At 42.6% G+C, this 14,942-nt stretch overlaps 1 protein-coding gene across 1 annotated transcript in view; it reads left to right on the top strand.

Annotated features, from left to right (window-relative positions):
* Positions 1–14,942, top strand: part of STAB1 (stabilin 1) — a 490,754-nt gene that overhangs the window by 157,523 nt on the left and 318,289 nt on the right. Inside the window, exon 37 of the mRNA XM_088482458.1 lies at positions 13,537–13,732. Within this exon, the coding sequence (XP_088338584.1) occupies positions 13,537–13,732 (196 nt within the window). The remainder of the gene's footprint in view (positions 1–13,536; positions 13,733–14,942) is intronic.

Raw genomic sequence — 14,942 nt, forward strand, 5'->3', positions numbered from 1 at the left:
GATACATCATGCACTGGATGAGGTAGAGACTTTTCACTGGATGAAGAAGAAGCTGGGTGTTGTAGTTCAGTAGTAGGCAGGGCTGCCAAGAGAAATCCTGGGCCCCAGTACAGCAACCTCCCGGGGCCCCCCTGGAGGGGGTGTGGCCACAGCATATTGGGGGCATTGCTGTACCTCTTTGGGGGCGTATCTCGCATGCGAGTAGCGCACACTTACAAGGCATTGGCATAGCTCCCAGCAGCTGGGCCAAAAGTATTCACTATTACTCTGGGTAAACCTCTGCACAATAACGTCCCGATTTGGCAAAGTCAGACTGACAAATCGGGTATATTGTGCTATGTGTATGCCCGATTTGCACACTCCCGCAGTCGAATGCAAAATCTTCTGGTTGGCCATACTGCACGATCAATCAGAAGATATCTCCCCGGATTTTAAAAATGTTCAGACAGACACCAACTGTATCATCGTTTCAGATGTATTATAACATCTATTATCCTGATGATGTATGTGATAATACATCTGAAATGTTGATGATACAGTTGGTGTCTGTGTGAACTTTTTTCAAATCCGGGGAGTGCCGCCCTTTGTTGGAAGTATGGTACTATTGGAGTCTAAATGATTCCCGGGAGAGCACCCAGGTTTTGTCCAGCTTTGGATTTGGATTTGCCAAACCGCCGTGACTGGTTTTGGATTTGGATTTTTTTTACAAGAATGTACAAAAAAAAGCTAAAATCACATCATTCTGACTTTTTTTTGTTCCTATAGTATTATTAACCTCAATAACATTAATTTCTAGTTATTTACAGTCAATTTAGACCACCTCACAGCTTATAATATTGTTTTCACCATTATTGGCCAAAGGCTGCAGTGAGCTGGCTGGTTACTAAGCGACAGAGCAGCGGCACAGACACTGCAGTTTAAAGCACATCTATGAAACATTGCCATTCACTGCCACTCACTACTGAGTCACAGTACTTGTGTGTTATGGACACACAGAGGGCTAAGGCCCAAGGAGTCATGGTGCTTGTATACACAGAGGGCTGTGGCCCAAGGAGTTCCGGTGCTTGTATACACAGAGGGCTAAGGCCCAAAGAGTCACAGTGCTTGTATACACAATTGGCTAAGGCCCAAGCAGTCACAGTGCTTATATACACAGTGGGCTAAGGCCCAAGGAGTTACGTTGCTTGTATACACAGAGGGCTAAGCCCCAAGGAGTTACGGTGCTTGTATACACAGAGGGCTAAGGCCCAAGGAGTTACGGTGCTTGTATACACAGAGGGCTATGGCCCAAAGAGTCACAGTGCTTGTATATACAGTGGGCTAAGGCCCAAGGAGTTACGTTGTTTGTATACACAGAGGGCTACGGCCCAAGGAGTCACAGCGCTTGTATACACAGTGGGCTACAGCCTGCAGACTAATAGTACTTGTATACACAGTGGGCTACAGCCCAAGGAGTCACAGTGCTTGTATACACAGTGGGCTACGGCCAACAGTCACAGTACTTGTATACGCAGTGGGGTACAGCACCAAAAAATTATTATTTTTTTTACTTTTAACTTTCCTGAAAGTTTTTTATTTACTTTTTTAAACTTTTTTTTATTTTATTTTATTTTTTTTACACACAGCCACTTGTGAGTCTGGACACTTTAATCAGCAGAGTATAGCGCAACATACATCAGCATGCAGTGTGCTCCTATACACAGTCACTTTACCAGTACAGCCACTTGTGAGTCTGGACACAGCGCTTAATCAGCAGAGTATAGCGCAGCATACATCAGTGTGCAGTGTGCCCCCTATACACAGTCACTTTACCAGCACAGCCACTTGTGAGTCTGGACACAGCCACTTAATCAGCAGAGTATAGCACAGCATACATCAGCGTGCAGTGTGTCCCCTATACACAGTCACTTTACCAGCACAGCCACTTGTGAGTCTCTGGACACAGCCACTTAATCAGCAGAGTATAGTGCAGCATACATCGGCGTGCAGTGTGCCCCCTATACAGTCACTTTGCCAGCACAGCCACTTGTGAGTCTCTGGACACAGCCACTTAATTAGCAGAGTATAGTGCAGCATACATCAGCGTGCAGTGTGTCCCTATACAGTCACTTTGCCAGCACAGCCACTTGTGAGTCTCTGGACACAGCCACTTAATTAGCAGAGTATAGTGCAGCATACATCAGCGTGCAGTCTGCCCCTATACAGTCACTTTACCAGCACAGCCACTTGTGAGTCTCTGGACATAGCCACTTAATCAGCAGAGTATAGCGCAGCATACATCAGCGTGCAGTGTGCCCCCTATACAGTCACTTTACCAGCACAGCCACTTGTGAGTCTCTGGACACAGCCACTTAATCAGCAGAGTATAGCGCAGCATACATCAGCGTGCAGTGTGCCCCTATACACAGTCACTATACCAGTACAGCCACTTGTGAGTCTGGACACAGCACTTAATCATCAGAGTATAGCGCAGCATACATCAGCGTGCAGTGTGCCTCCTATACACAGTCACTTTACCAGGTCAGCCACTTAGGGCCCCATTTACAAACGAACGACATACCAGCGGCAATTTTCGTTTAGTATCACTGTGATACAAACGAAAATTCCACTGGTATTTAGTAATACTTACCCCTCCGGCGAGGTCCCGCGAAGTGCAGTGCAATCCTCGGCGAGGTCCTCAGCTGGGCTGCTGGCAGCCTAACATTGCCAGCAACAGGGCTCCAGTGTCATGCACATGCGCGACGGTCCGTCTGCACATGTGCACGACAGGGAGACCCGGCAGTACCTGGAAGGCTTCGCTGAAGCCGGAAAAGCACTGCCGGGTCTCCATTACCGGCCATGGAGCCCGCATCGCTCTTGCCATCTAAAAGATGGTGAGAGCGATGCTGTACAAACAGCGGTAACCTAAGATTACGGCTGTTTACTAAATACAGAAAAGCGGCATAACCCCTTTAGCGAACGTTAAAGGGGTTATTTTTCGTTTGTGAATGGGGCCCTTAATAAGCAGAGTGTAGCGCAGCATACATCAGCGTGCAGTGTGCCTCCTTACACAGTCACTTTGCCAGCACAGCCACTTGTGAGTCTCTGCACACAGCCACTTTCAGCAGAGCAGTGCGCAGCGTGCGAAGCGTGGGAGAGAAATGGCGCTGAATCCCGATCACGGCGCCTTAGAGTCGAACTCTCGCGAGAATCCGACGTCGGGAGGATGACGTTCGGCCTCGCAGTGGGATCCGAATCAGGCTGGAGTCGGATCCCTGCTGTTCGGAGCCGTTCGGATTCCACAGAATCCGAACTGCTCATCCCTAATATATATAAACACATACACAAATATACATACTTATACACACACATGTGTGTGTGTATATGTGTGTGTGTATATATATATATATATATATATATATATAAATACACTAATGGTGATGAGTGCTTTATATTTATAAATTCATTATATAGAAATTATACATTTACAGCTTTCAGCAGCAGAACCACAGTGTCAGAGACAAGCATGTCATTCACATAGACTCACAGTTAGGGGTGCGCTCAGCTCTTCCCTCAGTGAGTCATACACAGTTCCACACTCCATTATTCTTACTGACTGCATCTGGCCACGCCCACTGTCACCCAGCCTGCCTTTCTGTAGTATCTCCCAGTCCACGCCCGGAGCTTGGTGCCTGTTGAAGAGAGAGCCTCGCGAGATGATGATGTCATCATCTCGCGAGACAATTAGCTCCGCGGCGGCCGGCGGCTGCAGTGACTGCAATCGAGTGACACACTGTATGTGCGGTAACTGATAGCCACCACACCCCACCCTCCCAACTACCGCTGGCCACCTGCCAAAGTTTAGTAAACATTGCTGAAAAAAAAAAAGTTGGGAAAAATAAAGGCTACTTTTGTGCTGCGGCCCGGGGGCCCCCTGCCATGCCCGGGCCCGGGTAATCTGTACCCGCTCCCCCCCCTCTCGGCACCCCTGGTAGTAGGTAGAGATCCACTAGTAGTTTATCCTGTTATATTCTTCTACATCGAGGCAAAATGGGCTACTGATTTAAATCTAGTGATTGTATTATCATCTAATATCAATTAACAAAAAAAAGAAAAAACAATCAGAAGAAAATAAAATTTTGTTTCACTCTACATATATCTATTTAGGCAATGTTTAGAGAGATCACATAGAGATTAATTGAATTATAGGGGGTAAATTTACTAAATTGAGAGTTTTTAACATTTAAATAGTACCTTCTAGAAGATAATAGCAAGAACCTGATTGGTTGCTATGGGCAACATCTCCACTTTTAAAAACTCTCACTTTAGTAAATTTACCCCTAGGTGTCATCAACATTGTACTGGACCCCGAGTGGCACATCTGCTGCAGAGACACCTGCGGCCAGCAGAGGGTGCACATGTTCCCATGGCCCTATCTAACTTGTAATAACATGTTATTTTTGGTTATTACGTTTATCAAAAGAGTAATATTTTTCAGACTCCAGGATTAAAAGACCCAATCCACAATAATTTTATAGATCACCCACGTTATACCCATAACACAGGTCTACGAAATTTAAGGTTTTGAAAGCTTTTTTAATAATACTTTTATATTCTTAATTATACTCCTGTGTACATCAAGAAATAGTATATTAAATAAAATGACCACATCACATTTACCTATAAGGGGGTTACATACATTTTTAAGAAAAAAATAGAAGTTTAATTGTTTTTGACATATTTATTGTGAAATACGAAGAAGTGTAGATGATATGACTGTGTTTTTGTCTTAATTACATAATAAAATAACAATAAAATCAAACAATAATAGAAACGAAACCATAATTATTGAAAAAATCATTAATATCTTGGGTTTTTTTGTCTTCAAACTTCGTTTTGTCGCTTTTCACATATAAGCTATTTCTGTGTCGTCTCTGTGTATCATCCAGCAGTAGTCAGCCATCATGCTGACGTCCCAACGACCCTGGTATCTTCTTTCTACATCTTTAACATCTTGGTGGAACCATTCACCCTGTTCTTCACTGTAGTCTCTGAGATTATTCGGGAAATGCTCAATATGGGAATTCAAAAAATGTACCTTTAAACTCATATTGCAGCCAAGGTTTGTGTAACTATTAAGCATTTCCCTGACAATTTCTTTGTAGTTTGGATCCTTGACATTACCTAAAAATTTTGAAATCACTTGTACTGTATGAGTGGTGTGTACTGTATATGTACTGTGTGTGTAGTGTGTACTATGGCCCTCATTCAGAGCCGCTCGTTAACAGCAGAACACTCGTTGCGTTCCGATGTTGTGAAACCGCGCATGCGCCGGTGTAACACTGCGCATGTGCATACGGCAGATTGCGAGCTTTTTTTCACTCGTTCGGCAAATTGCGAACAGGAAGTGACATGTCAAATGTGATTAACAGAACAGGCCATTTTGGGCGTTGACGGGGGTGGAGATGGGAAAACGCAGGCGTGGCGAGGCGTTTTTGGGGCGTACATAAATTAGCTCATGCGAACGTCCAATGTGTTCGTACCAACTCATACATCACTGGCTGATCCTCTTTCCGTTCAAACTGCTCGCACAGTTTAGGGTCTGGATTACTCGACCACAATGGCGATGGCCTTGTCCTTTTGCCCGGGCCTCCGCGATGTTTCATCGATTTATCACGGCTTGTCAGATAAACAATCAACTTTGGATTTTGCTTGTAATGTTTTTTTTTTTTTTTTCCCTTTGTAATAGCACAAAACCATACGCAGCTGAAAATCTCGGCTGCTAATTTCAGGATTACACAATAAATTAGCGTTTTTTTGTAGGAATGTATTTTACAATTTGGTTAGTATTTTTGCATTTTGTAACAATATTGTAATCATGTTTGTGTGTATTGTGACCTTTTGCATTGGGCTGCTTTTTTTTTTTAAATTTATTCCAAAGTGTTCCTTAAAGTAACATTTTGTTTTAACCCTTGATTTTGGGAAAGTCCCAAACTCAGATTTCGTTTTTCCCTTGTGGGACAGAATTAACTATAAACCAATTGTCAATTAATGTCACAATACAGTTGAGAACAATTTGTAGGTTTTATTTGCAAAACACATTTTAAAACAAATCATGTGCATTGTCACGTACATTTTTGGGGTCCTTGTTACCCACTAATATTTGGCACATATTTTTTTGAAAAATGATATTTTTGGAACACAAACGACAAAATTAAAAAAAACAATTCACAAGAAAGGAGAGGGAAGTTTTGGCCAGAAAGGAATATGGGGCAAGCACAGAAGGAGTGTGGGCAAAGTAGCCAGTGCTGTCATCGTTTCTTTCCCCGTTTGGCTGGGGTAGGGTGGGCGCCAGACCGGCTTCGGGATGTCCTCTGGCTGGCCTGTCCAGAGGCAGATGTTGTGGCCTCTGGACTAGGCACAGGGCTAGGCACATTTGGAGGAATGGCTGTTGTTGTGCCAGAGGTGGAGGATCCTGATGTTCCGGCAGGAAGGGAGGTCAGCTCCACCATGTGCTGGCGAACGAGCTGCTCCAGGGCATTGGCGATTCTGATGTTGGCCCTGGTATTTTCAGCCAGGGCCTGACCAATGGTCACGTTGACCGCCGCATTTTGCTCCAGGGCCTCAGCCACCCGTAGCAGACTGGCGTCCATCCTCTGCAGAATCTCCGTATGGGAATCCGATTTAAAATTGAGTTCTGTGAGGAGTGCCACTGCCTGCGAGGGGGATTGCCCAGGACTGGCTTCTGCAGGGTCCTCAGCCAGATGTACTGGTTCCTCCCCTGCAGAGCCAGCAGAAATTCTGCGGCCAAGGCTCCCCTCTGGAGCAGCTTCATCCGCCTGTGTCTCTGTGAGAAAAAAGAGAAAATAGGAACATTACAATCTACATATTGTCACATTAACATTTCAGAGTTGGTTACATCACAACATTTACCTGGGACAACATGAGGAGCCTCAAAGTCTGGCATGTCCGTATCCATGTTGGACACACCAAACACCTCCACATCCTGCACACACCCCTGTGCCAGCTCTTCCAAATCATTAAACTCCAATGACACAGGGGTGGGCCCCCCACCTGTCCCCCTTGCATGCCTAGCCCTGTCAGCCATTTTTTGTTTCAGGCGATATTTGAAGTCTTGCCATCTGTGGGTGAAAAAGTAGCCATTATTCCTGCATTATTTCACCCTGTTTTTTTTGGGTGGTCAAGTTTTTACTTACCGCCATTTGACATCCCGGGCTAGACGGACATAATCACCCACCCTATTGACAGCACTGGCTATCTCCTCCCACATTCTCCACTTCTGGCTTGCACCCATATTCCTGTCTGCCTGTGGCAAGATGTCCACACACTTCTGAACCAAAACCTCCATCTCCTTTCTTGTGAATTGTGGCTGCCTTTTCTTTTTCCCTGCTTTGCCCGGAATACTGGGCCCAGCATCCTCTTCCCTGTCATCCTCCACACCTATTTTCAATAAAATTGTGAAATTTTAGCTTGCAAACTTTCACTATATTCGTATACGTTGGTCGGAGTGGATTGTTGGCGGGAATTGTATTTGGCGGTGTTTGGCGATTTTTTCAGTGCGTTTTTTTTTTAGTTTATCTTTCCGTTCGCTTTTTTTGGTGTGGTTCTTTTAGTTGTGGTGTATTTTTTTGGTAAGTTTTTTGCCGTCTTCCTTTTGTTCAATTTGGCTATCCTTCTTTTATTTAGTTTTTGCTCGCTAAATTTTTCAAAATTCTCCTTTTGTAGGTTTCTTTTGGCTCTGCCCCAATGACCTTTTTGTCCGGTGACTTATATATCCTGTATTGGTAAGTTTGGATTTTCACTTGTTTGTTAAATGTTCATGTAATTTTTTACGCAACTTTTGTGCACCTTACAGTTTTTACCTTTGGTTTTGTGTTTCCTAAATGTCTGAACTAATTAGCGCATTTTTGTCTGCTTATTTTCTGTAGTTAAATTGCGAACTAATTAGCGCATTTTTGTTTGCTTATTTTCTGTAGTTAAATTGCGAACTAATTAGCGCATTTTTGTCTGCTTATTTTCTGTAGTTAAATTGCGAACTAATTAGCGCATTTTTGTCTGCTTATTTTCTGTAGTTAAATTGCGAACTAATTAGCGCATTTTTGTCAGCTTATTATCTGTAGTTAAATTGCGAACTAATTAGTGCATTTTTGTCTGCTTATTTTCTGTAGTTAAATTGCGAACTAATTAGCGCATTTTTGTCTGCTTATTTTCTGTAGTTAAATTGCGAACTAATTAGCGCATTTTTAGCTTATTTTCTGTAGTTAAATTGCGAACTAATTAGCGCATTTTTGTCTGCTTATTTTCTGTAGTTAAATTGCGAACTAATTAGCGCATTTTTGTCTGCTTATTTTCTGTAGTTAAATTGCGATCTAATCAGTGCATTTTTGTCTGCTTATTTTCTGTAGTTAAATTGCGAACTAATTAGCGCATTTTTGTCAGCTTATTTTCTGTAGTTAAATTGCGAACTAATTAGCGCATTTTTGTCTGCTTATTTTCTGTAGTTTAATTGGGTGATATTTACCGTTCCCAATCTTGGTTGTTGTTTGGGCCCCAAATTGTGGAAGTCTGCGCACTGTCGGTTTGCTCTTTGGAGAAATGTGTGTTTATCCCCTTTTATGTTTTGTCTTTTACCAAATTAAGAATCCTAAACCAAACATTTTTTCCTTGTTCGGGTATTTTGTTTTTTAGGCTTTGTAAATCATGACAATACCCCGGCATGTAAGCATCATTGGATTGTATCGTAAAGATAAGTATTTTTCGTTATTTTTGGGGCAAACAAACCTTAAATTCAATTCTTGCCATTTCAGGTTGATCTTGGCCGGATTGTTGTGGCCATGCTCCCGGAAGCCGACCAACCTCAATCTCGTCCCAGGCGTAGGCATCGTAGGCGTGCAAGGCCCCAGATATATAGAACACGTGTCACCCTTTTTGGAATGCCCGATGATGAGGTGTTAAGACGCTACTGTCTTCCGCCCCAAATCATCATAGACACTCTCTCATTAATAGAGAGTGATCTGGAGCTGCAAATTGACAGTCCTACAGCAATACCACCACTTACGCAATTTATGGCGGTGTTACATTTCTGTGCCTCAGGATCCTTTCAAACCACGGTGGGAATAGTTGAGGGAATATCCCAATCCTCCCTTTTCCAGGATCCTGAGGGCAGTGATGGAGGCCCTTTTCAAGCACCTCCATCATTTTATTAAAATGCCTTTGGATATGGGTGCCCTTAGTGTGGCCAAGGCCAATTTTTACCAAATAGCTGGCTTCCCACACATCATAGGGGTTGTGGATGGTACTCACATACCACTTCAGCCTCCAGCACGGCTGGAGGCCATTTTTAGGAACCGCAAACACTATCACTCACTGAATGTAATGGTGGTATGTGATGCCTCCCTCCAGATCCTGTCCCTGAATGCAAAATTACCCGGGAGTGCACATGACTCATTCGTCATCCAGCAATCAGGGATATGGCAAAAATTAGACAACCTACAAGCTGGTGATGCGTGGCTTCTGGGTAAGTGGAGATCTTTAGTACATACCAATGCTAAGCTTGATACACAGTGTTCCTGATGTTGTCACTTCTTTTTCACAGGAGACAGTGGCTACCCTTGCACGCCCTGGCTGCTCACTCCTTATTTGGCTCCCACACCAGGACCACAAAGTAATTTTAATTCCGCACTTACAGCCACCAGGCAAGTGGGGGAGCACTGTATCGGCCTTTTAAAAGGCCGATTCAGATGCCTCCACCGCTCTGGTGGCGAACTCATGTATTTGCCGGATATGGTTTCGAAAATTGTGGTCCTGTGTGGGATATTTCACAACATCGCCATAAGGAGTGGTGTCCCAATGCAGCCAGAGGATGCCTTGCCTGAGGATGGCCCCCCCGAGGTTGGCCGGAGGTCAGTATGTGGGGGGGCCATACGCGATGATGTGGTGGCCCGATATTTTAGGTAATTATTGGCACAAAAGAAGTTCTTTGACACAATGTCGTAAGGATTTTTTGAGACCATAAAATTAATTGTTTTTTTATTTCCCATCTTGTGTTTTATTTCATAATCTTTTGGACTGAAACGATGACTACTTCCTGCTACCAAAAAATGACTTCATGGGGACACATTGGATATATATTCTGGACCCAATTTTGAAACGCAACATTTGTTGAATCATGTTGGCATGCTCATTCGTCAACCAGTTCTTGATTTTTCTTTTAATTTTTCTTATGGTGTTTGCTGGTTTTTACATTTTGTTTTCACTGTGTGTATTGTTTGTGAACCAACACTTTTTTTTTTTTTTATGTGGTGAATAAATTTTTTCCTATTGTAATCCCAAAAAATTTATTGTACATTACAAGCAGGTGTAAGCAGGTTCACCCAGGTTAAATTTGCTTAAGGGTTAATCCTGTAATGTGGCAATTTGCACATTATTTAACTATGCTTTGTGGGTCCAAACCAACACCAAAAGGTATTATGTAGAATCAGTATGCTTTGGAATCTCGGCCTAAGCAGGTTTCCCACAAAATTGTAACATGTAAATTTTTTAAAGTAAAAAACAAAAAAACTGTAAACTCGCAAAACCTATTGTTAGTGTTAGCTGTTTCATGTGCCTGCTTTAAAAAAAACAACATAACACAATCTTAGTGACATTAGTTGCAAATACTTGCTGCAAGAGTCTACTTATGTAAGTTTAAACAATGTAAGATTTTGAGACAAGGAATGAGACTGAACTCAAAATTTAACTTTTTAATTAGGAAAAATAATTTGCGGGTTAAAACAAAATAATTAGGGACGCAGGATCCCTGCCATACGATCCAGGACCACCAGCAGGCCGATCACGTGCCCCCGCATAACTTGGACGCACCCGGCTAGGTCCGCCAAACGCCTCTGGTCCTCTGTAGGTTAGAAAATGGTGGTGCTTACTACAATGAATCCATAATTTATGAATCTCAAAAAAAACACAAGCAAAAGAGAGTTATCAAAAAGTGACAATAGTGTTGCAAAAAGCACATTTTAACAAAAACCCAGAAGCCAAAAAAAATGGACAAACAAAAAACCATTAAAAAAAAACAACCGTAAGCCAGACATACAAGTTTGACTGTTTGGCCATGTGGGATATGTGTATGGGGAAATCAGCTGTGAAATGTAAATACAAACAGATATTTAACAAAACTTTTGGAAAACCAAAAAAGGCAAAGGCACAGACAAAGGATTAGATCAACACATTTTCAACAACAAAAAAGGATAAAAGGGAAACATACCGTTATGAATGACGGCTGGCCCCGAAACAACTCCCTCATCCTCCTCGGAGGTGGTCCAATTTCCCAAGGAGGTGGGAGGGGTGATCACCGATTCCGGAGATGGGGTGGTCAAGAGAGGGGTGGGTTGAGGTCGAGGGGGAATTGGGATGGAGGGGAACTAGCACAGAGGGATGGGCGACAGGGTCTGGGCAGGCTGGGGAGGAGGAGGAATTTTGGGTATTTTGGGGAGAGGAGGTTTGGCTGGGGGTTGGGGAGAGGGGACGAGAGCGCCGTCTTTGCAGGCGATGACGCCGTAGTCTTCGCTCTGCCCCTAAATGATGGAAAACAAATTGAGGTTAGTTTAGAACATCACCTTGTTAAACGCTAATTGTTTAACCCAAAAAAATGAAAACATGCACATGCAGATATGAGTACAAAGAATAAACAGGCCATACAAGAAAACATGCACACGCAGATATGAGTGCAAAGAATAAACAGGCCGTACAAGAAAACATGCACATGCAGATATGAGTACAAAGAATAAACAGGCCATACAAGAAAACATGCACATGCAGATATGAGTACAAAGAATAAACAGGCCATACAAGAAAACATGCACACGCAGATATGAGTACAAAGAATAAACAGGCCATACAAGAAAACATGCACACGCAGATATGAGTACAAAGAATAAACAGGCCATACAAGAAAACATGCACACGCAGATAGGGCCACAAAGATAAACATGAAAACCAAAGACAAAAAAACGTACTTTCCGCTATCCGCATGCGAAAGCATGCCAGCAAGCGGGGCATCCGTCGTTGAAGGTCGGACCACCTGTGCTCCAGCTGGCCGATCTGGCAGCGTGAGCCGAAGGAACGCAGGCGTCCACGAACCTCCGCATAGGCAACACGCTTTTCACGATTGGTGATTGGGGGAGGCTGGCTGGTGATCCGCCTGTCCATCACCTCTGTTAAAACCAGGAGCTCGCGCTTGGTGAATGCAGAGGCTCTCATGATGGCAGTGGTGTATTTTTAATAAAACAGTTTTAATAAAGACCAGAAAATAATTTTGATTGGCTAATGTAGTTGGGAAATTAACAGGAACCATTCTATTGGTTAGTGTATGAGTCATGTGTTTGACAGGGCCAAAAATCTATTGAGAGTTATGATAGGCTTGATGCAGTGACATGCGTAAGCTAATTTAAATAAAGAAATGAACCCAGTAAAATATGCGTGGGTAAAAACACAGAAAACAAATGGATAATTGGCTCAAACATGTATTTTGGCAAAAGAAAGCTATTGTTTAAACCGTACGTATTCTGCGGGAAAACACAAACACGGACAAGAGTAAAGTTTATTGCAATTCAAAAAAAAAACACATGTGAAGAGCAATTAAGCTAATTGATATATTGATTGGCATGATACGATTGAGGGAGGTAGGCAGAATAAACGAGCAGGTAATCGGAATCTGACAGGCCCACTTCCGGTTTGTACTTGTGCGTACATTCCCTGCAAGCCACATTGGGGATGTACGCTCGCTATTTGGCTCGCTCGTTAGCTAGAGGAGGGGTCAGTAGACTTTGGAGTGTAATTTTAGGTGCGTTCGAAATTACGTGCGAGCGCTTAAATTTACATATTTCGGCACGTACGCCGAACTTACGATCGCCCACTTGCGTCCGGGTCTGAATCAGGGCCAATGTGTGTATGTGGTGGTAGGGAGGGGTTTAAATGAGCCGGCACAGGGCTAAACTGTGTTGCATCTGTTATATTTGGTTCCACCTTTGCCAGCTCACCTTGTAGTTGTGGTACGTGTGTGCAATGTTCCTTTAGACAGTATGGGGTTTAGGCTTTTTGTAAATTTCAGCTCCAGGACCATGTGGACCTTAATCTGGCACTTGGCGGGGGGAAGATTTATGACGAGAACTGAATTGCAACATTCTGTACTACTGACTGAATTCATTTAAGACAATGTTTTATAATAAATGTAGGCATAACACATTTATTACTTTAAAGAATATGACAAAAATGACTCAGAATGATTCATAAATACACGTTTTGCAGAAAAGCGTGATGTGATATGCAAAATCGGGAGTAATTTTTGTGTTCAGAAGCCAAAAATCTATAAGTATAACATAAATTTGTTAAAAAAGCTTTTTCATCGCAGACCTGTGTAATTATTGCACAGATCATATATTAAGCTTATTTAAAAGGATTCCATTATTGTATGCTATGTTTGATTCAGTTTTATATGAAATGTATTAATACCATAGTTCTGAAATGTTTATTTCCCTGTTCCAGGTTCCCATGTGTTGTGCTGGATATTATGGACACCAATGTTTAGTTTGTCCGGGGGGGCTGGGCAATGTGTGTTCCAATAATGGAAAGTGCCAGGATGGAATTACTGGAAGTGGAGAATGTATCTGTAAAGAAGGCTTTCATGGAACCGCTTGTGAATCCTGTGAAGCCGGGAGATATGGGACAGACTGCCAATCAGGTCACCTTAAGTTCCATTGTGTTATTATGAATGATATCTTAGTGACACTTCCGATCATAGGCCGGAGCCCATTATTAATACTACTATTTTATATTTTGCTTCTAAATGTTTCACTGGTGTCTTTTTAGTGGATTCATTCCTAGTGCCTGGAATTATCTAAAGCCAAGAAATCTAAGATATTTAGGGGTCTATTTACTAAGCAGTGTTAGGAAAAGTGAAGAGTGAAAAGTGATAAGGTGCCAGCCAATCAGCTCCCAACTGTCATTTTTCAAACACAGCCTGTGAGATGGCAGGTAGGAGCTGATTGGCTGGCCCCTTATCACTTTTTACTCTTCATTTTTCACTTCTCCTAATGCTGCTTAGTAAATAGGCCCCTTAGAATGTTAAAAAATATGAAAGTTAAAAAAATTAAATGCACAAATTATTTAACAATTAGCTTGGTCCCCTTGTGGCAGCACGGTTGCACAGTGATTAGCAGTGATGTCTCACACCACTGAAATCATGGGTTCCATTCTGATCAGAGCCCTATTTATATGTATTAAAATTCTATTATTTATATTTAACCACAGAGGAAGGGATGTAATAGAGATCGAGTCTGTCAGAGGTGCGGGATGCAGACTGATCTCAATCGTTTTTTTAAAGTTGTTGTCATTTACAAGGCAAAGCCAGTACGACTTTACCTTGTAAATGACGGCAACTTTAAAAAAACGATCGAGATCAGTCTGCATCCCGCACCTCCGACAGACTCGATCTCTATTACATCTCGCCCCAAGTGTCCATAGCGCCTACAGGGAAAAAACAATGGTATGAACAAACGATCTATATAAAATATATTTTTTTCCCATCTCGGATATGCACAGTGGGACTGAGGGAGAGGGTCCTAGTTATTCTGCGAGTTTGCGCTCGCCAAGTCTCACTGTCAGTGTGTTGTGATTTTGCTCCGAAACTTGCAGCGTGTCGTAGCATGCAAAGCTAAAGGTTTATCCGCACTGACCTATATAATGATATAATGTCCTTCCCCTATATGATATTAATATATTTATAATTAGTTATAGTTTAAAGGGGGGTGCACCCAGGAGCAAAAAGTACATACATTAAAGACAAAGGAAAAGTGCTCCACAAGGGGCACTCACGGACTATTAATTATGAATACATGTTGCTATGATTCTCATAATTGGTGGCCCAAAATAATAAATCGTAAAAATTAACT

The sequence above is a fragment of the Taudactylus pleione genome, unplaced genomic scaffold (assembly GCF_031769625.1).
Source record: "Taudactylus pleione unplaced genomic scaffold, aTauple2 ptg000289l, whole genome shotgun sequence".
Taxonomy (NCBI): domain Eukaryota; kingdom Metazoa; phylum Chordata; class Amphibia; order Anura; family Myobatrachidae; genus Taudactylus; species Taudactylus pleione.